General features: G+C 50.6%; 1 protein-coding gene across 2 annotated transcripts in view; it reads right to left on the minus strand.

Annotated features, from left to right (window-relative positions):
• PEBP4 (phosphatidylethanolamine binding protein 4) overlaps nucleotides 1-19,576 on the minus strand; it is a 227,137-nt gene extending 207,561 nt beyond the window's left edge. The window contains exons 1-3 of one of the 2 annotated variants that reach the window (XM_081514923.1): nucleotides 19,379-19,576; nucleotides 14,362-14,498; nucleotides 7,650-7,776 (exon numbers count right to left, since the gene is read on the minus strand). In XM_081514923.1, the coding sequence (XP_081371049.1) occupies nucleotides 7,650-7,776; nucleotides 14,362-14,492 (258 nt within the window). In that variant the 5' untranslated portion in view covers nucleotides 14,493-14,498; nucleotides 19,379-19,576. Of the gene's footprint in view, nucleotides 1-7,649; nucleotides 7,777-14,361; nucleotides 14,499-14,583; nucleotides 14,677-19,378 lie in introns of those variants that run through there. The other variant, XM_081514933.1, reaches the window with a different exon arrangement.
• Between the last annotated feature and the right edge of the window lie 2,550 nt (nucleotides 19,577-22,126).

Consider the following 22,126-nt stretch of genomic DNA (forward strand, 5'->3'; position numbering starts at 1 on the left):
CTCTCAGCCGACATCAGAGGCTCAGTCACTGAACAAACACCCTCTCTGCCGGTGCTCCCAGGAACACCCCTGTGGACTGGGGATGGGCGGACTTATAGAAAGGTCTGACCAGGTCTTCTGTAAATCCTGGACCAGAGGGTATGACGATGGAAAAGGTGGTGGGGGATAAAGAGGACTGGAAATGAAAGTCAAGGCCAAGAAGCTCCCTAACGAAGGCACCCAGGAGCAAAACATCAGCCACGGAAGGACTCCTGAGGTCATCCTCTTAACAATGACAGCAACTTACATTCTCACAGCTACGAGATGTGGTAGGAATGTGTAAGACCCTGATGTTGGGAAAGATTGAAGGCAGGAGGAGAAGAGGGCGACGGAGGATGAGATGGTTGGATGACATCACCGACTCAATGCACATGAGTTTGAGCAAACTCCAGGAGATGGCAAAGGACAGGGAAGCCTGGCGTGCTGCAGTCCATGGGGTCGCAAAGAGTCAGACACGACTGAGCGACTGAACAACAACAACTGGCTCCTGGGACAGTGTCCCGCAGGGGGGCAGGATCTGCTCCAGGAAACGGATGCGAGCATGACAGCCTGAGTCCCGTGTGGACATCCAGGACTCTTCTCTGGGACTCGGGGTACATTTGAGAAGCAACATCTTGAAGGTGATAGAGCAGTGAACTGAGAGGCAGGACATCTGCTCTCCAGGGCTGATTCCTCCACTCCCCAGCTTGGGCGAGCTTGACCTTGACCTTGGGAAGTGTCTCTCATCCTGCAGTTGTGGGGATAATCCCTACTTGGCCTAGCTCCCAGTGTTGCTAGGAGGATCAGGTGAAATCCTGTATAGGAAGTTTCTCTACGACCTCAGACTCTCACTGCAAAGGTTAGAGACGGCCATGAACATCGTTCTTTTCACCTGGCCCTGTTGTGGCCAGAGGCGCCCCCCAAATAGATGGCTGGGTGGCCCCGGGCTGGGGTGGGACAGAGTGGGGTGATTTTAGCAGCCTTCAGCCAAGGACAAAGGATAAAATGACATGTGAGCAGGCTCTCTTCCACGCAAACATCCTTACCTGGGTGCTGGGTGGTCTGCCCAGCTGCCTTCCCAGGCCTGGATCCACCTATCAGCCCCTTTCTCTGTTACCACCTCACCGGCTCCTCTCAGAGCCTCCAGGAGCCCAGCTCTTCTTCTGTGCCCTTTACCCTTCAGACTACAAAGCAGTCTTTTATTGCATGACAAACTATACCATTTATTACGCTTCTGTCATGTGCCTGGCACTGGGTTGCAGTTGCACCTCATTAATTAATTCTTCCCTAAAGCATCACAGGTGTGAAACATCACATGGGTGAACCCCCTCCAGTAGACTCTGTACTATGTCCTGACTTGACCTTCTCCCCAGGCCCACTGCCCTGAAACTCCTCTCCCTCTTGCTGGGGAGCAGCGCCGGGGAATTTGACAAATCTGACAGCTCTTCCCCAGCCTGGCCCTTCAGCAACCTCTCCCTCGCCAGTCTGACCTGACCTCTGCCAGCTGGCTGCTGCTGGCCACTCCATATCCTCCCCAGCCCCCTGAGGAGCCCAGCCTCCTGGAACACTCCACCCTGCGCCCCCAGATGCCAAGAACCCAAAGCTAGGCCTCCAGCCCTGCTTTCTCTTCCCAGTATCAGACTGATCCGTTCACTGGGTACACACAGGGGCCTCAGTGACGCAAAGCTGCTGCCACTGCCTGTGGTCCTTGTGGATCCAAACCTTCTCCTGTGTCCATCGTTTGGTGACAGCACTGCTGTTAGGGATGGTGCCCAATAGTGCCCTTCCTCCCAATTATTATTAACAGCACCTTCCCTTCACTCTCCAAAACGTCTTGTTTGGGAGGATAAATTACATGCCCAGCTTAACCCTCAGCCACCCACCTGCCTGTTGCAGAAACCTGACAGCTGTCCCAGCTGTCTCCTTCCTGGTGATCCCCATTCCTCTGCCTTCACCAAGCCCAATGGACTTGACCGCCTTTATACCTTCAGACCCCGGCCCCGGTCCATGCCATCACCCTCTGCTTCAGCAGGTGTTCACCCTACCTCCAGCCTCGTGTTTCTCCCACCCTCCCACAGGCACCTAGGTGACTTGCCCAAGGGACCTTCCTGAATTGCAAATCCAATCACCTGCACCAGTCTGAAAATAAAATGGTGACCTTCCCACTTCCCCAGCCAGGCTTCCAGATAAAGACTAGATTCCACACCAGCACCCACGAAGTAGCATCTGTGACCCCCTCAGAGTGTGGTCCCCTCCGGAGCCTCAGCCCTCACCTGGCTGTCCCAGCTCCCTGTCTGTCACCAGCACAGCTCAGCTCAGGGTCACCTCCTCCTGGAAGCATCTCCAGGCCCCGGCTCAGCTTGGCTGCCCTCCCTGGCCCTCATGGTGCCTGAGGTCCCCCTCCTGAAGCACTGACATAGTGTCCCTGCTCTCCATTCATCTGTCTGTCTCCCCACCTTAGACTGGGAGCTCAGGGCCGTTCCCCTTTATCTTTGCAGCACTAAAAGGGTGCCTGTGGTTCAACAACTTGTGCACCAGCTGCTGTCCCAGGAGCAACTGCGCTTGGCTGCCCCCTGCACGTGGACACGTTCCCTCTCAGCATCTTTTCGAAAACGAGCTGGGTGGATCTGCCAATCCATCAGGGGCTGCTCCCGGGTGTTGGCAGCCCTGTGTCCTAATCATTTCATGATGGCAGCAGCTCCCATTTTTCTGCTCTGTGTATAAAAAGGATGGGAGCTCCTGGGGATATATCCAGAGAAAAACATGATCTGAAAGGATACACGCACTCCAGTGTTCATCATAGCACTGTTTACAATAGCCAAGACATGGGAGCAACCTAAATGTCCATCTACAGGTAAGTGGATAAAGAAGGTGTGGGATGTTTATGCAATGGAATATTAGCCATTAAAAAGAATGAAATAATGCCATTTGCAGCAACATGGATGGACCTAGAGATTGTCACACTGAGTGAAGTAAGTCTGATAGAGGAGAAATATGTTTTGACCTCCCTTATGTGTTGAATCTAACAAGAAATGAAACAAATGAATTTACTTACAAAACAGAAAGCAATGCACAGACTTAGAGAATGAACTTATGGTTGCCTGTACCCATGGCTATATTTAAAATGAATAACTAACAAGGACCTTCTATAAAAGCTCATGGAGCTCTGCTCAATGTTATGTGGCAGCCTGGATGGGAGGGGAGTTTGGGGGCAGAATGGATATATGTGTATGTATGGCTGAGTCCCTTTGCTGTCCACCTGAAACTATCACAACATTATTCATTGGCTGTATTTCTGTATATAGTAAAAAGTTTAAAAAAAAAAGAAGAAGAATGATAGGCAGTGGGCTGGGGAGCTCCGAGGTCTCTTTCATCAAGAATGGTCTCTGACTCTCCCACACGTGCATGTCTCCAGATTTCCAGGCCTCTATAAGATTTGTGCTGAAACTTTTGTCTCTACCTTGGGCCAATGAGGGCAAGGAGGTGGTCCCCAAAAGGCAACCACACAGATGCTGTAGGTGCCAGGTGATGTGGGGACATGCCTGCTCAGCCTGGGAGGAGGACACTCAGGGTCACTGGCTTGCTGGGAAGGAGAACAGATTGGAAAGCCAAGGGCCTGCAGGAAGGATGGCTGCGGTCTGTGTTCCTTCCCTCTAATGCAACGCACACTCCCCACTTAACGGCAATTTCTTCCCTTCAAAAGGATTCCAGCTGTTTCAATTCAAGGTGAAGAATAAGCCGCAGTCAAGAAGCTTCTTAGGGGCCTTTCAGTCTTCATTGGCTTGAGAAGGGGATGCGTTTTAAGATGTTTGCCTCTTAATCTTTGTCACAGCACCAGGGGAGGGAAATTTCTTGTTTCATCACATCTCTCAGCTCTCTGCGGCTGTTGGCACTGGGACCAGCCATATTTCCCTGCACTACTTTGCTTTTTAGGGGGCCCAGCCTATTTCCTCTTCTCTCTCTGCTTCGTCCTACCCACCCCCAGCCCCCCACCTATCCTGGTAGGGGAGAGACTAATGCTGGCCTGGGGTTCTGCTGAGGCCCCAGGATACCTGGCAACTTGAAGCAAAAACCACAGGGCTCACACGCCTCAGAGCTGACGCTCCAAGAGGTGTGTCCATCCACCTGCCATTCACGCGTTCCTTCCTTCATTCATTCATCTGGCCACCTGGCCACCCGGCCACCCAGTCAGCCAGCGTGGTGTCTGTGATGCTGGTAGGGGCTGTGGGTAGTTCAAAGAAATACAACACACGGTCTTGCTCTCCGAGAGCTCATAAATCAGTTGACGCTGCTGGAGATATGCATAAGCATCCACAGTACAAGACAGAAGGAAGTAAACACTGGGTTTGGAAGGTAGGGGATGTGAAAAATGCTCAGAGAAAGAAGAGACCCAACAAAGATTGGGTGGGGGGGAAGCATTACTCAGAGGAAGGCAGTCAGGGAAAGCTGCTCAGAGGAGGAAGCATTTTGGTAGGGGCGAGGGGTACGGGAGTACAGGGTCCAAGTCTGGGGAAGGGGCCTGAGCCAGCAGGAAGACCTCTACTGGGCACAGAGCCTAGTGCCCCGCCCACTGCACAGCTCCTTCCAGGGCTTCAGGGCTTGCTTCGTGGGTGGGCTTCCTGGGTGTGTCCCCTGTAAGCTGCTTTGATGGCATTGCTTTAATCACCTTTGAAAGGCAATGTCTCTACGTAGTCAGTCACCAACCTCTTGCCCTTTTCCATCAGACCCTGGGCCCAGAGGAAATGCCTTCGTCCTCTTCTCTGTCACTAAGGACTCAGGCTTCTTTGCCCCCACTTTTAAGGGACTCTGCACCTTCTCTCATGTCTCCTACTCAATATCCTATCTCCCTTCTGAAAACCTGCCCCTTGATGCTCCTTTGGGGGGATACCATCCTCTTCTGCTCTCAGCCCTTATAGAGTAAATGGGGCTGCCCAGCATCACTGTTTGGGTCAGGGATGAACACGGGATCCAAGCAGGACAAATCTGGGGACTTTTAATGGTTGGATGGGGTCAATCTATATCCAGTGGGTTAATAAACTAGTAAAACATAACTCTGAAGCTGATAGAGTCATCTTTGTCATTACAGGAAAGAGTCTGTTTACACACAAAACCAACACAGGAAAAACAAGTAGAGAAAAGGGACAGATAGCTTCCTGGTGATGTTGATTGAGCACCTGGATCCAGCCATGCCTGAAGTTATCCCTGGAGTTTTCAGTTTGTGAACCAGTAATGCCTTCCTTCTTTTTTCTTGTCACAAGCCAGTTTGAGTTGACTTTTGTCTCTTGCCACTGACAATCTTGACTAAATAAATACTTAACTTGATGAGCTCATTAAATGAAACAATGCATGAACAGTATCCAACATGAAGTGGGTACCACTCAATAAACGGTAGCTTTTGACACTCTAGATGAACCTGCCTTCTCAAAGGACACTAAACTTTAGTTCTATAGCAGTAGAATTCTATTCCTTTCTTTCTTTCCACCACTTTGGCCAGACTGTCCTTTGTGAAATCTCTGCTTTTCTTGGATTTCGTATCCACAGCTCTGCATCCTTCGTAAATCTCCAGGTTATCTCCTCTGCCCAGCTCTGGGCTGAGGCAGGATGGGAGATTTCAGGATCTGGAGGGGGTGATATTTTCTTTGCATTTTGTGTTCATGCCAAGGACCATCAGTACCAACCAGACCAAGTCAAATGCAAAGGCTTCCCAAACTGGCTTCAAACTTGTTGCTGCCAAGGGCACAAGGGACTCAGGAAAGTCTACACTACCATCTAGTGGCCATATGTGACAACGTCACATGGAATGGAGCACTATCACTGGGAATGGAGCTCTTGGCGTAGACTCCCTCTTGGGACAGTCATTGGGCTCTGAAAGTATTTGGTTCAAACTCCTCACTCCTTAAGGACAAGTGAACTAAGAGTAGAGTCAAGAGTCCTGTCTCGTGGAGGAAGCATTATACCTTTCCTTGGAGGAACAGGCTCCCCCCCTGAGTTACAGTCACAGAGGCTTATGTTTCCTCCACTTCTCCCGCCTATGTATGTTATGACCCAGGCGGAGGGTTTCTGGTGGGGAGGGCTGACACGAGCATGTGTGTGTGTACATGCACACACGTGTGCGTGTGTGGCAGGCTTGGGAGGGCTGAGGAAGAGGACACCCAGAAAGTCTCTCATGACTAGCTTGCTTAGCCTCCCAAAGGAAAGGATGTTTGTCAGCGCTGCAGACACAATAGCCTATCAAAGCTTCATGGTCTCAGCCTCACAAATTATGAGACAGATCACCATGTATTTGTTCCCTGATAGTGAAAGTCAGTTAAAGAAAGAAAAAACTCTCAGGAATTCTCTGGAGGTCCAGTGGTCAGGACTCTGTGGTCTCACTGCCAGGGCCCTGGGTTCAATCCCTAAATCGGGGAACTAAGATCCCGCAAGCCACAAGCCATGGCTAAAAGAAAAGAAAGAAAAAGAAAAATCTCCCTCTCTGTTTCTGAGTAGTCTTTGCAGCCCCCCACTCGAGAACCTGTCATCTTGTTTTCTCTGTGCTGACGGCCCCCAGGCTGGGCTGACCGAGGCGGGGAGCCCTCTGTGGCCCCTCCCTGCCACGACGCGCAGGGGGATCAGAAGGCTGGCAGAGGTGTGCCTGTGGTCACATCCTGACCATGACCATTCTGTCTCCACCCATTCAGAGTCCTGAACACAGCACAGTCCTTGTGCCTAGGTTGACATTGGCACCTTCTACTACAACCCGCAGACAAAACAAGGATTACCCTCCGCCCCCTGACACTCTGGGAGCTCAGCCTAGAGTCAAAGAAGAAAGAAACAGCGACTAAGACACTGCAGCAGCTTCCCTGACAACTGCAGCTCTGTTTCCCACTCCCATCACCCTTCCCCGGGCTCACCACATCCCCAGACCAAGAGAAGCTTCCAGAACAAGATGGTACTGATCATTTTCCAGAAAAAAGGAATAGTTCTATCCAGTACCTAGAATGTTTCTCTTTTTTATTTCGGGCAAGTCAGGGCCAACTTCTGAGCGGGTCTCATACTGCGATGCCCAAGGGTCAAGGGCACTGACCGCCACTTGTTCAGCCCATGTGAGAAGCACTGCTCCTTATGCATCAGGTCCTCCCCATCTAGATCACTCTGAAAACCCTGCCACTCTGCACCTTGACGGAGAAAGCGACGGCAACCCACTCCAGTACTCTTGCCTGGAAACTCCCAGGGATGAGGGAGCCTGGTGGGCTGCTGTCTATGGGGTCGCACAGAGTCAGACACCACTGAAGCGACTTAGCAGCAGCAGCAGCTGTACCTTGAGAAAGAGCTCACCACAGATCCTTCTCTTCTCCTTTTCCCTGCCGATGATTCCTAAGCCACCCTCTGCATCCCCTGGCCAGTCCCCAGGTGGAGCAACCCCTGAACCATGCCAAAGCTCACAGCCTGCAGCCCCTGTCACCCACCCTATCCTCCTCCAAGGCGGTGGGCCACTCTAAAGGAGGCATACGCTCATGGCAACAGTCATCTGGTACCACCAAACCCGACTCAGCTGGCTCTGCACGCGGTTTCCTGTCTCTCAGAGGAGTAGACTCAGAGGGAACCTGGATCTCAGACGGACCCTCCCACTCCAGCCAGGCCGGCTCACTCACCTCCAGGGCCTGAGGGAACTTCACGATTGGTTCGGGCCAGGTAGTGATCTTCTGTCTGTAATTGTTGCATTCAGGAACGATCATGCAGCCGATGTCACCCAACTCTGGGTAGAAAACCTTAAGGCCCCTGAGGAGAGAGGGAGGTGGTTGTCTCACGTTGGGGTTTTCAGGGAGATGGGGGTGCATAAGACTTCAGTCTGACCTGTGGAGCTTGAGTTACTTGACTTCTTGTGACTCAGTTTCTCCACCTGTACAATGGGAATGCTAATAATACATGGGTTTGGGTAGACTCCGGCAGTTGGTGACGGACAGGGAGGCCTGGCGTGCTGCGATTCATGGGGCCGCAAAGAGTCGGACACGACTGAGCGACTGAACTGAACTGAACTGAACTGAATAATACCTATTTGTAGGGTTGGTGAGAGGGGTAAAGTAGTGACCGACGTTTACAACAGGGCCTGGCAGGTTATCAGTGGTTGGAAAGTATTCATTACTGTCAGTGTTTACTTCTCAAAAAAAAAAAAAAATCCATAGGCAAACCTAACCAGTGTCTTTAAAGAAGGACTGGGTATATAAGAATGATATTTTTATGTTGCTTTTCTGGAATGTTCTTATTACATAAAGAAAGGTTTAGCAAATTATCGCAGGTTTCTTCATGGGCACAAACTTCTCTGTCCTTTAAACAATCAAGACCCTCTCCATGCCTGCAAATCCCAGCAGTAGTTGCATAACTCACTTCTTCGGGTGACCCATTGTCCCTACCCTAGGCTCTTGGTCTGCCATTCCTTGTGCTTTCTTTAGTAGTGTTATTATTTATTTACTTTATTTTTGGCTGTGCTCAGTCTTGCGTTGCTTCATGCAGGTTTTTCTCTAGTTGCAGTGATCAGGTGCTCCTCTTGGTTGCGGTGCTTGGGTTTCTTATTGCAGTGACTTCTCTTGCTGTGGAGCCTGGGCTCTGAGGTGTGTGTGCTTCAGTAGTCGCGGCACTCGGGTTCAGTAGTTGCAGCTCCTGGGCTCTAGAGCACAGGCTCAGTAGTTGCAGCTCATGGGCTTAGTTGCTCCGCAGTATGTGGGATGTTCCCGAGGATAGTACCCATGTCCCCTGCATTGGCAAGTGGATTCTTAACCACTGGACCATCTGGGAAGTCCTCAGGTGGTATAGTTTTAATAACTTTTGAAGAAGTTTTAGAGTATGGGTTTTCATCTCTCCTCATGGCAGCATTTTAAGGATTTTTGGTTTGTTTCTGCCATGACCTCCTGCCACGGCAGCTATTGAGATCTAAGGCTGAGAGAGGGGACCCTCTTCTGGCAGAAAGATGGAGATTCAGCCCACAGCCCAGAACTGGGGGAGGCCAAGGGGGGAGGAAGGAAACTGAGGACCAGAGGGAACAAAAGTGCCTCCTTTTGCTATCCCAGTAGAATTGGTGCAAATGTTTAAATGTTCTTGTTGTCCAGCCGCTAAATCGTGTCCAACTCTTTGCGACTCCATGGACTGCAGCACACCAGGCTTCCCAGTCCTTCACTATCTCCTGGAATTTGCTCAATTTCATGTCCATTGAGTCTGTGATGCCATCTAATCATCTCATCCTCTCCCACCCACTTCTCCTTTTGCCTTCAGTCTTTCCCAGCATCAGGGTTTTTTCCAGTGAGTCGGCTCTTCCCATCAGGTGGCTGAAGTATTAGAACTTCAGCTCCAGCATCAGTCCTTCAATGAATATTCAGGGTTGATTCCCTTTAGGATTCATTCGTTTGATCTTCTTATAGTTAAGCAAAATCATCAAACTGACGTTTGGTAAGTGGGCCTGAGGTAAGAGATTGATTGGTTTCAGGTGGGACAATTAACAACTAGCCTCCTGTTTGCATTTCCTGAGACAGGAAGTAAATAGGCTCCAGGTTAGTTATTTACAATCATCCTCCTGTTTGTACTTTGAAATAGAAATAATAACAGAAACAGGGCAAATAGCCTGGCTTTGTCTCTTGTGGATACTTTAAGATAACAGCTATGGCAGGGACAGAGAAGGGCTAAACCCTGTTTGAGTAGAAGATCAAGAGGTCACAAATGTCCCCTCCATGGGACAAGGGAAATGCTGCACATGGACAGGAAGCCCATCGAGGGTCAAAAAGAAGGCGGAAACACCCCATAGCAGGTGATGCTGAGGCTCCCCCGTAGGCCTCTGGGCTGGAATCCATCTCAGAAAACAGTTGTGCATGGATGTTGGGGAGGGTCCTAGGGCAGGTCAGTTGTAGAAAAAGATATCAGATAATTGGCCAAAGGTAAGCAAAGACCCAGAAGAACTGCCCTATATAAATGACTTAACCGCCTCGTTACTGCATTCCTCACTAGGGGGGACGCCCACACCCTTTCTCTCCTGGTGTGCATCTCTGCCCTGCTTCTGTCTAAACTAAACTGTTTATCTGTGCGCTCTCCCAGTTGTTGTGCTGTGTCTCTAATAACAAACTTCATACTCAAGTTTTATAATTTTTGCTTCCTTGAGAAATGCATTTTTCAGTGGAAGGGGACAAGGGCCAGGGGAATTTTGCTTCTCGCCTCTAGCCCCTGGTGGACTATCGGCTAGGATTCCTGGTTTTCATCCAGGCTACCCAGGATCAATTCCTGGGCAGAGAACTAAGATTTCTCTTCAAGCCACTGCTCTCTGCTGCCTCTCTGAGATCAGGCCCAAAGCCCCCGAGGGGGCTTCCCAGATGGCTCAAGCAGTAAAGAATACGCCTACAGTGCATGAGACACAAAAGACACGGGTTCCATCCTTGGGTCAGGAAAATTCCCAGGAGGAGTAAACTTCAATCCACTCCAGCATTGCCTGGAAAATCCCATGGACAGGGTTGGCTGGCATGCTGCAGTCCATGGGATCGCAAAGAGTCAGACATGACTGAGCATGCAAGCAAAGCCCCAGAGAGTGCCAGGGGACCAGGAGTTAGGTCCGTCCAGCCAGGTCCCCATCATACCCACAGGGCTCTGTCAGCCAGGACCGGAAGCCCGCATGTTGCCTCCAAGTCTCATCCTTCCGATGAGGCTATTGCCATGGGCTGAGAGCTGGACCACAGCCTCCCGAGGACCTGGGCAGAGGTGCCCAGCTGAGCCGTGCCCAGCTGAGCCATGCCCAGAGAAACCAAGGTGATAAATGTGTGCCGCTGTGAGGTTTGGGGAACTCGGCTGTAAGCAGCAGAGAAGGAGTGCATAGGCTTGTCTGCACTTCCCTTGTCTGGATGTTCACGGAAGTCACTCAGCATCATAAGAAACAGATCAGAGAAAAACAGCTCCCTGGGGATGAAAAAAGGCTCAGAATCCCAGCTGCCCCCAAAGCAAAGGAGACAAAAAGGTCCATGAAGGGAAGGCTGCCTTCACAGAGGCACATGGGGACTTGGGGGACACCCCACCCCCTGCTGCGTGGTTCTCAGTGTGGACTTGGGGGTCTGTCTCCAGCTAATTCTTCCTTAAGGCAGGGCCCCAGAACAAGACCCCCAAGGAGAAATTTAAGGATGAGAGGTGGAGGCCCAGAGGAAAAAGAACTTCAGGTGAAGGCAGGGGACAGGGGGATGGTCATGACATCTGTCTCCAAACATCAGAAGGACCCTCCAGGGACAGAGAGACTAGACTTGTTCTATGCAGTACCTGGGGCAAAACTAGGAAGAATGGGAGTGAAGTTAAAGAAGAGCAGTCACTGCCTTGGCACAGGGGTGCCTTCTATGAAGTGGGAGCTTTTCAGTACAGAAGAGAGGGCTTTGGGAAGCAGGTCGTGTCCCGGTGAGAGTCCACTGGGGCCAAGGCAGCAAGGAGAGAGGGGCTGAGTGGATTCACCCACTGGATGGGGGTTGGATGACTTTGGTTCTTTCATGTCTGTGACTGAGCCCAGAGTTCTGACTCTTGGTGGTTTTGTTGGTCTAGTCTGTCTTCCTCAAGAGTGAAGCGAAAGTCGCTCAGTCGTGTCCGACACTTTGTGACGCCATGGACTGTAGCCTCCCAGGCTCCTCTGTCCATGGGATTCTCCAGGCAAGAACACTGGAGTGGGTTGCCATTCTCTTCTCTAGGGGATCTTTTCAACCTGGGTCTCCCACCTTGAAGGCAGATTCTTTAGCATCTGAGCCACCAGGGAAGCCCCTCAAGAGTAGGTAAGGTAATATTCTAGAAGAACTTTTCTCTTAACAGTATTTCTCCATTGCTTGTCACAGCACAAGAAAGTCCTCCCTTCTAAATTAACACTTTTAAGTATTGAGTGCTAACTTCAAGAATTCCCTGTTAGAGTCTAACAATACCTGGGAGAGGAGGCACTTCTTTAGGGGAGTCTCTCGGCAAGGTCAGCCTGAACTGAGCAGGATCCTTGGGGATGGGGCACAGAACAGGAGGTCCTGATCTCAACTTCGGGGTCTGATATGTTCTTGACGTGTTCTCATTCTGTGATGATCTTTTAATGAACTTCCCTGGTGGTTCAGACGGTAAGGAATCTGCTTGCAATGCTGGAGACTGAGGTTCAATCCCTGGGTCAGGAAGAAACCTTCAGCAGTCATAAAGACAAAGCTTCCCTCATGCAAAGAAGATCTGCAGTCAAAAACTCGTGTCCTAGCATGCAAGCTTAATGCTGGAAGTCCACTAAGTTCTCAAACTGAGGATCCGCTAGTGTCTTCTAAGAAGTCCTAAGAATGACTCCTTGCAATGAACTGAAAATTGATATGTTGAAATCCTAGCCCTGAAGGTGATGAAATTTGGAAGTGGGGCCACTGGGAGGTGCTTAGGTCATGAGGGTGAGGTTCTCATGAATAGGATAGAAAAGACTTACCAGAGAGCTTTCTCACCGCTTCCAGTCTGCAAGGATCCAGCAAGGATCCAGCCATCTATGAGTCAGGAAGTGGGATCTCATCAGACAAACAATCTGCTGGCACATTGACCTTGGACTTCTCAACCTCCAGAATGTGTGTGTGTGTGTGTTAGTCGCTCAGTTGTGTTTGATTCTTTGAGATCCCATGGACTATATGTAGCCTGCCAGGCTCCTCTGTCCATGGGATTTCCCAAGCAAGAATACTGGAGTGGGTTGCCATTCCCTTCTCCAGGAGATCTTCCCAACCAAGGAATCAAACCTAGGTCTGCTTTGCAGGCAGATTCTTTACCATCTGAGCTACCAGGGAAGCACCTCTAGGATGGTAAGAAATAATTTTTTGTTTTTTATAAGTCACCCAGTCTGTGGCCCTGTGTTACAGCAGCCCCTTGGACTGCTGTAAGACAGATTCCCTTTACTTGAGATGCTCTGGGCCCTGGATGAGGGTCAGCAGTTGAAGGTGAGTGGGGAAAGTAGTCAGACGTGGGGCGGTGGGGGGAGGGGTTTGCATCATAGGTCTGCAACACCTGACCAGTGGGTCAGGTGTTTTAGCACCGTGGGCAGGTTATTTAATCTCTGGGGATTCCTATCTGCAAAATGGGATGATAACACACACTTGGTGGGTTCATGGTAACAATGAAATGGGTCAAGGATTCTAAATCACTGGCAGAACTCCCGGCATGTACTGGGTGACTGGAGCTCCTGCATGTGCTGTGGTCTCCAGGCCACCAGGAGACCAGCCTGTGGATGTCTGCAGGGCCGAGCCCAGGGCAGCTGGGGTGCCGGCGGGTTCCCTCCGTACATGGTGACTGTACACATGGGATCCACGTGTCCCACAGTGAACATGGGAAGCATAGAGGTTCTCTGCATGGGGCTGTGATCATGGCCTTGGCCCTGCTGTCCTCCCCAGCTTGGGGGGCCTTGACCGGCTCACCAAAGGGAAAGGCTTGCTCGCCCCCGGGAAGGTCCTGCTACACAGAGCGCCTTGCGCACATAGGAGCAGCAGCCCTGCCCACCCTCCCTCACACAAAATTTCACCCAGCACTGTTTCACCAGAGTTACAGCTGTACTGATAGGAATAAAATCTGTGCCATTTTCGGGGAGGGGGAGGTGGCGGAATTCAGCTAACTTTTTAAGGAAAAAACATATTTATCTCTCTAAAAGTAATGTTAATGTTTGTAAGAATTCGAATGTACTCAAGGAGACAGAGTAAGAAAGGCGAGTCCTTGCTTTTGCTGGCCTCAGTGTGACGCCAGAGTCCTTGGCCACCAGGTTAGCGGAGGGTGTTGAGGGCAACGTGGCCTGGGCAGCCCCCGGGATGGCCCATGAGTCCAGGGTGATGAAGACCAGTTCTTCTGACCCACGGTGGGTGAGGAGCGAGCTGGACTCCGACACAGAGCGGGAGAAGCTTGTGCCCTTGGAAGGGACAGAGCCAGCCTCTGACGCCCAGCGTTTTCTCTGGACAATGTCCAGTGGCCCCGCTCTGGCCTGTCCTCACACTCCCAGGGCTTTGTTTGAGAAAAGCAAACAACCACCTCTCACACAGGGAGGGTCTGGTTACACAGCCTCTGTCAAACGCCACTTTTCTTGAAAGTGCCACTTTGCTGAGGGGAAGGGATAGTTCCGGGCTGTAGGGGAGGGATGGTCTCTCTTGGGGTCCCAGCAGGGAGGGTGAGGCCAGCCCCTCAGGTTTGGAGGCCCCAGGGGAGGTGGCCAGATCCGAGTACCCTCCTGGTGTTGAGAGGACCACCCTGTGGACTGATGGCACAGGCCTGTCTCACAGTCCTCTCCTCGATCTCAGTCGAGTCTCCTGTCCACAGACACTGCTGTGGGAGGCAGTGGCCCCTGACTCCCGGAGACCCCCCTCCCTCTGCACCCAGCCTTACTTGCAAAGGACAGCGTCGTTGTCAGGCAGGGCCTCGTACACGCACAAGTCATTGTCCGCCTCCTCTCCAGAGACCACCACTGCGAGGCCCAGGAGCAGGGCTGCTGTGGCCAGCCTCATGGTCCAGCCCATGGGCACCTGGAAAGGAAGGAGTCTTCAGAGCTGCCGGGCCCTCTGCAGGGCGTGCCCTTCCCACCCACAGCCCCTGCCCCAAGGGGCCCACCTGGTGGGGAGAGAGCCTTCTGCTCAGCAGGGAGACGGGCGGGCACAGCCTGGGCTCCAGCAGCTAATCCACCCGGACACAAGTCCCTTGGGCGGCCCTGGGCCTCCTCCCAGCTGGATTCAATTTACAATCGTGGCCTAGGCCCCTCCTCCGTCTATGCAGGGCTATGCTGTCACTCCTTCCTGCTGCTGCCTGGGGCACAGAGCAGACTGCAGAGCAGGAGGGCTCATATAAGCCTCTCGCACGGCCCACCTCGTCCTGGACACACCTCCTACCCTGACTTTCCCCGTGTGCAGTCCGTTGGCTGAGGGCCAGCCTGCCCCTCTGGCTTTAAGGCAACCCCCTGGGAAGCTGGTGGCCCCATGTTTTGGGTTCTGGGGGTACTCCTGAGAGCCTGACTTTGCTGGGTTTTCTGGGAGCAGGAGTGAGGCTGGGCAGTGCTCCCTGCACAGCTCTGCTTCTTCTGCCCGCAGCTCCTCTGCCGCCTGTCTAGATGGCCTCAGGGCTGTGGGGTGGGGGTCATGGTTGAACGCGGTGATCTTGTGTAGGAAGGGCCGCTGCTCCAGTGGGTGGGGCTGCCTGGCCCGAAGGCCAGCTCCGAAAGGCCAGCTGAGGACACCAGGGCGCGTCCAGCTATACCTTGCGGTGGTGCTGAACTCAGCACTCTCCCAAAATAATAGTCCCTGGAGAAGACGGCCAGCAGAGCTGCCCAAGATGGGGGTGGCATGCACAGCACTGTGCTGGGAGGAAGGGGGGTTTGGGGTTGAGCTGTACTAAACAACTCGGCTGGGACCCCAGGGCAGTCTGCATTCCCTTGGGGAACAAGCTGGCAGGCTGGAGTGTATGGGGCTCTGATTGGAACCAGAGCAGGGCAGGGGAAAGACCAAAGGCAGTTCTCACACCTTGGAAGGGGTGTGGGAGACCAAGGATTCCTGGGCTCTGCTCTGAGCTAAACCACATGACTGGGGGGCCCCATACCTCTCTAGGATGTGTGTGTTTGTGTGCTAGGTCGCTTCAGTGGTGTATGACTCTTTGTGACCCCATGGACTGTAACCCACCAGGCTCCTCTGTCTATGGGATTCTCCCGGCAAGAATAGTGGAGTGGGTTGCCATGCCCTCCTACAGAGGAACTTCCAAGCTAGAGATCGAACCTGTGCCTCTTATGTCTCCTGCATTTGAGGTAGATTCTTTACCACTAGTGCCACCTAGGATGCAGTACCTCTTTTCAAAAACAAGTGTCATCTCCTATTCCCTGTGCCTGGCTAAGGAAGGTGAGATCGTGGTTCTACAGTCTATGCAGCTAGATCTTTAAAGAAATCGTTTTTAGCTGAGCTGGCCTTCTGGTTGAACTTCTTCCAGGATCCAACTTCCAGCAAAAAGCCCTTCTTTGGGCTAGAAACTAAACACATTTCTCAGTGATCAGGCTCTCTGAAGCATGACTCGGGCTCCCCCACAGATCCTTCCCAAGGCCTCCCCTACTGGAGAGTGTTTCTGAGTAGCTTCCCCATAAGATGGTTGTGAGAATAAAATGAAATGAATTATACAAGGCACTCGGTAACGAGTCTGGCACATAGGGAATGCTCAATAATTAACAGATAGTGTAAATATTCTTCCATAGACCCATCCATCCCTTCATCCATTCATTCCCAATCCATCTCACCAGCAGGTGTGAGCACCTCCTATGTGCTGAGCCTTGTGCCTGGGGGGCATAGTCTGAGCATGGTCCCTGTTTTCATGGAGCTCACAGGACAGCCCAAGCCAGAGGATGGTAGTGCCAGAATGATCACCCAAGACCAAGAGGCTCCAATCTTCAGAGTGACAGTCACTAGAAAAGCCAGAACTCTCCTGGGTGTAAGCAGCCCTTAACCCCAATAAGGATGAATGGCTGTCTGGAGGTGGGAGTGAGTCCACGGGTCAGGATTGCTCCTTGGGAGACTACTCGAGTCAGCAATTCCTCCTTATTCAGTGAGCACCAGGCTTTTAGCACTGAGTCCTCATGATGATATGTATCTTATTCTGTACTGTGATCCTCATATGTGCTGTGCGAAGTCGCTTCAGTCGTGTCTGACTCTTTGAGGCCCCATGGACTGTAGCCCACCAGGCTCCTCTGTCCATGGGATTCTCAAGGCAAGAATTACTGGAGTGGGTTGCCATGCTCTCCTTCAGGGGATCTTCTGGATCCAAGGATCAAATCTGAATCTCTTATATCTCCTGTATTGGCAGGGGGATTCTTTACCACTAGTGCCATCTGGGAAGCCCCATAATCCTCATGAGGTAGGTACTATTATGCTCCCATTGTACAGAGGGGGAGAGTGAGGCACAGAGAAATTTAGCTAGAGAACCTGCACCTGGGTTACATGGGTAGTGGCCGACCTGAGATTTGAACCCTTGCTTTCTGATTCTAGACTCCATGCTCCTTAACCATTCACTCTCCTGACACCTCTTTCGGCTCTGCTGTGCCCTGACTTGTTCCTCTCTAGTCCCTTTGTTCTTAGAATAAAGCCTGGAATCTTCCAGGTATCCCACAATGCCCTGAAAGATCTGGGTCTTCCTGCCTCTCTAGCCACCTCTTTCTACTCTCTGCCTGTCCTTCAAACTCCTTCCTGCCCCAGGGCCTTCCACTACTCGGCAGCTACTTCCCACCCCCCTTGGGGGATCGGGAAGGTGTCATTTCCTCAAAGAAACGTCCTCTGATTCCCAGATTCCATTAGATTGCTGTTATACAGAATCAGAGCAATTTACTCCTTTCCTTACTGTTCTTACATCCTGGTAAATTATTTTGAAGCTATTTATACTTAGTAATTTGCTTATAGTCTCCCCACCCCCCAGCCTACCAGTGTCTCAGAGGCAATGCCTAGTCTGTGTCTAGTTTTCCAAGGCAGCCCTTGGTGGGTCTAGTTGCTACACACATTCTTGTTTGAATGCCTGACACACTTGCCGCTTCTGTTTCTGATGGTCCTCGTGTTCACTCAATAGCTCTTAACTCTCTATAAATATCAGTGGGAAAGTAACCTCTCGGGCTGGCCTTGGGCCCTGGATCCCCATTGCTTATTTACCTAACTTTCTCTGGCTTGTTTTTGTACAGAGGGATCTGACAGAATGCACTGGTTCTTGGTGTTTTTGAATCTGATCCTTTCCTTGGGGAATTCACAGGACTTGCCTTTTTGAACTCCAGCCCCCTCAGCGCCCACCCCTGAAGCTGCCTTCTCTTGTTTCAGGAGCCTGGGCTTAAGACCACCTCCCAGCACCATCAGTCAGGCCACTCCGTTGGCTTCCTGAGATATCCTGGTTTCTCCAGATACCCAGATCTACTGAACCAGTGCTCCCGGAATGCTTTACCCTCTTCTACTTCCTCCAGGCCTCCTGTGCCCAACACCCCTATCACTGCCCAAGTGTCACCTGGTTTGTCTCCACCCAGACACAGACTCTCATGTTTCTCCTCCCTCCTCAACTTTTCCACCTCTGCCTTCTGGAGTCTCTGTAATGCAGTAACCAAATTCCCCCTCAGTCATTTCTTTCCTTCCTCATTTTTAAAAACATTGAAATATATTCACATACCATAAAATTCACACTTTTAACACGTGCAGTTCAGTGGGGATTTTAGTATAAAAATCACTAAAGGATGTGCAGCCATCCTCATTATATAATTCCGGAATATGTTCATCACCCTCCAAAGAAGCCTAGAGAATCCATTAGCAGTGACTCTGTATTCCTTCCTCTCTCAGAACCTGGGAACTACTAATCTTTCTCTCTTCATAGATGTGCTTATTCTGGACATTTCATATAGGTGGAATTATACTGTATGTGTTCTTTTGTGGGATTTCCCAGGTGCCTCAGTGGTAAAGAATCCTCCAGCCAATGAAGGAGACATAGGAGAGATGTTTGATCCCTGGGTCAGGAAGATCTCCTGGAGGAGGAAATGGCAATACACTCCAGTATTCTTGCCTGGAGAATTCCAAGCACAGAGGAGCCTGGTGGGCCAAATTAAATTATGGGTAAATACCCATAAAGGGCTTCCCAGGTGGCTCAGCTGGTAAAGAATCTGCCTGCAACCTGGGTTCAATCTCTGGGTTGGGAAGATCCCCTGGAGAAGGGAACGGCTACCCACTCCAGTATTCTGGCCTGGAGAATTCCATGGACTGTATAGTCCATAGGGTCGCAAAGAGTAGGACGTGAATGAGCAACTTTCACTTCACTTCACATCCATAAAAGACAATCTAAAGTCCTAAGCAGAAACTAGGGTGAGACTCTTGGGGAAATTAAGACATTCAGAAGTAGCTGTATAAGTGGAAGAAATGAAAAAGCTATATGCAGGTCCAGACAAGACACATGCTCAGAAAAGACCCAAGAAGACTATAACCTTTCACCTTGGGTTCTAGTTCTCAGGATCAGCATGAGATCCTTCTTTCTCTGGAAGGGGAAATCAGGACCCCACATAGAAAGGAAACTTCCTGAGTCTGTTACTTCCTTCCTTGGTAAGGCCTGTCTGAACTAAATCAGTAATGCTAATCCCATTAGTAATGCCAATTCCCAGCACAGAACTCCAGAAGTGATATATGTACTCAAGAGCCATTTCTGGGAAAGTTAAAGAAATGTTTGATGCTCAGAAACAAGCATAGAAAAGCCACGAATAACAAGCCTCAAATCATAACCACCCTAAACACGAATTTCCTTAAGGCCTCCAGGCCACAGTTCTCATTCCTGAGGTTTCTCTTGTCTCTTTGGCTGGTCCTTATGGAAAGTCCCGGCCTCACATCTCATACTCCATGCCAAGGAGAAGAGTCCGGCCACTTACCCAGAGCAGTGTGGGAGCTGTGAGGAGGAGGCTGCGAGGAGATGAGAAATCTTGGCAGGTTTCAGGGCTGGAGAAGGTGGGGAGAAAGTTCCCTCCAGGATGCCCCAGAGTCTGGGCCCTTAAGGCCCGATCAGAGTCTGGCAGTGTTGAGCGACGGAGAGTATAGGGAAGGCTCCTGGAGTTGCCAGCAGAGGAGGCAACGGTTGGTCGTTGGGGAGGCAGTTGGAGAAAGTTCTAGGGAGTTCCAGGGAGGAGCTAATATGTAGAGTGGGTGAGAATAGGAAAGAAAACTGGGTGGGTTTTCTGGCATTGCTCCTTCCAAGTACTCTACAGAAAGCTGTGGGAATCACATAGATGATTCTCTTACCTTTCAAGCTTTACACTGTAAAGCAGGCAGAAGACCCACTATGGATGTACAAGACAGCTGCAGAGGGATGGAGGGAAACCATAGAGACCAGAGTTCCTGAGAGAGACAAATAGCGCCTGATTGCTTTAGAGCAAAAGGCTCATAGACACAAATAGGAGAGAGGTGGGGTTGGGACCCTTGCTTGGGGTGGAGTAAGTGCCCCTTCCCCAGCAAGCGTGGCCTGGAGCCACAGAAGAACAACACTGGTTCAAGGCCAAGTTCTCCCAGGCCTGCCAACTCAGTGTCCAGCAGGTAATGTTCTACCAAAATGGGCAGTGGATGCTCCTGTAACAGGCAGGTCCCCGGCTTGCAGGAACTGGATTTCTCTCTGTGCTTTAAATGACCACATCTGGGTGGACAGCCTCGGTTTCCTTCTGGAAAATGTCTTGCAGCAAATTCAAGGAGTCAGTAGACGTTTAAACACTCCAGGTGAATTAAGTCAGAATCTTTGAGGGTACATTTTTAAGTGCTTCTTATGGGATTTTAAAGAGCAGCCAGGCACCTGACTGGGGGCAGGTACCCTACAGATGCCGAAGGTACAAAGATGCATGAGATACAGAGCCTGAACTTGATAAACTCACAGTTGAACAAGGACAGTAAACATCCAAATAAACAACAATCACAAAATTGTCAACAGTGTGATGAATTCAGCCATAGAAGCATCGCTAGGGTAAAGAGGCAGGTATAATTATGTATTTTGTTTTAGGCATTTGAAGACGGTTTGACATCTTAGGAGTCTCGCTGGCTAAGGAGAGATGGATTTGAAGTCAGCCTTGCTGACTCTAGGCCTCTGTTCTTTCCCTTCACATGCTCCTAACCCACTCTTTCCAAACCTGGGGCCTGGGATTTGGTGTTTCTGTTTGTCAGGTTCTGCTAGACAGCATGTGAGGACAACTGTGCTGAAGTTCATTGCTTCACTTCCCTTGGCCAAGCTCTGTGTCCCCACTTTCAAAGTCCCCTCCAGGGACTCCACTCTCCTCTACTCTGGGAACATCTTCCCTTCACCCTACTCTCAAATCTGACCTCCCTTCGATGCCCATTGGCCCTTTCCCTCTTTAAGCTTTTCTCAAGTACTCTTTCGGACCTACACTCAAGCTGACATGTTTGTTTGATTTTCATTGGTATGATGCCAATGATTCTTTTATGATTTTCATTGGTATGATGCTGTAACCAACCTATCCTCTATCCTCTATCCAGGGGATTTTCCAGGCAAAAAGACTGGAGTGGGTTACCATTTCCTACTCCAGAGGATCTCCTCAACCCAGTGATCAAATCCATGTCTCTTGTGTCTCCTGAATTGGCAGGTGGGTTCTTTACCACTAGCACCACCTGGGAAGCCCCTCAGTATCTGCAAAACAGCTCAAAGATACTGTTGTGTATCTGTTGATGGAAATTGCCCCAAGGACCTTGCTCCAAGGCTGCTCTTGACTGTTTCTCCCTGGTCTCGCACCCCCTCCCTTCCCTAATTAGCAATCGCTTGCCCCCACTTTTCTTTGGTACTCCCCAGTCTTGAGAAGAAGAGATGTTGGATGAGAAAAGGAAACAACTGTTTTGAATAAAGATGTTAATCATAAACTCAATTCGGCAGAGGAATTATGCTAAGCAGAGCCCTGTGGGGCTCCTGGGCACAAAGCCTTTCTGTGCTGCACCACCCCCCATTTCTTTGATTATAGGAAATAGACTTCCTTTAGCCTCCATGACCTTCCCTGAGTACCAATAGGCAGATTCAAGCTGTTGTTAATTAGGGAAGAGAGGGGATGCAAGACCAGGAAGAAACAAACAGTCAAGAGCTGCAAAGACCTTCGTTTGTGCACGGGAATTTTCTCTAGTTGCAGAGAGGGGCCGGGTGTGTGCGTGTATGCGTGTGTACGTGTGTGTGTAGGGAGTACTCTCTAGTTACAGTGTGCTGGTTTCTCATTGCATTGGCTTCTCTTGTTGCAGAGCACAAGCTCTAAGCTTTGCAGGTCTCAGTAGTTGCAGCTTGTGGGCTCTAGAGCTCAGGCTCAATAGTTATGGCACACAGACTTAGTTGCTCCATGGCATGTGGCTCTTTCCAGAACATGGATAGAACCCGCGTCCCCTGCATTGCAAGGTGGATTCTTCACAACTGGACCACAGGGAAGCCTGGGAAAACTACCTTTTGAGGGGCTTGGGCTCCCTGGGGAAATACCACTTGGTGATGAGACTGTCTTTGGTCACCAAATTATCTCCTAAATTAAGCAGAGGTGCCAAAGAATTGATGCTTTTAAATTGTGATGTTTGAGAAGACTCTTTAGAGTCCCTGGGACTTCAAGGAGATCAAACCAGTTGATCCTAAAGGAACTCAACCCTGAATATTCATT

The sequence above is a fragment of the Giraffa tippelskirchi genome, chromosome 1, assembly GCF_054371585.1.
Source record: "Giraffa tippelskirchi isolate mGirTip1 chromosome 1, T2T-mGirTip1v1.2.pri, whole genome shotgun sequence".
Taxonomy (NCBI): domain Eukaryota; kingdom Metazoa; phylum Chordata; class Mammalia; order Artiodactyla; family Giraffidae; genus Giraffa; species Giraffa tippelskirchi.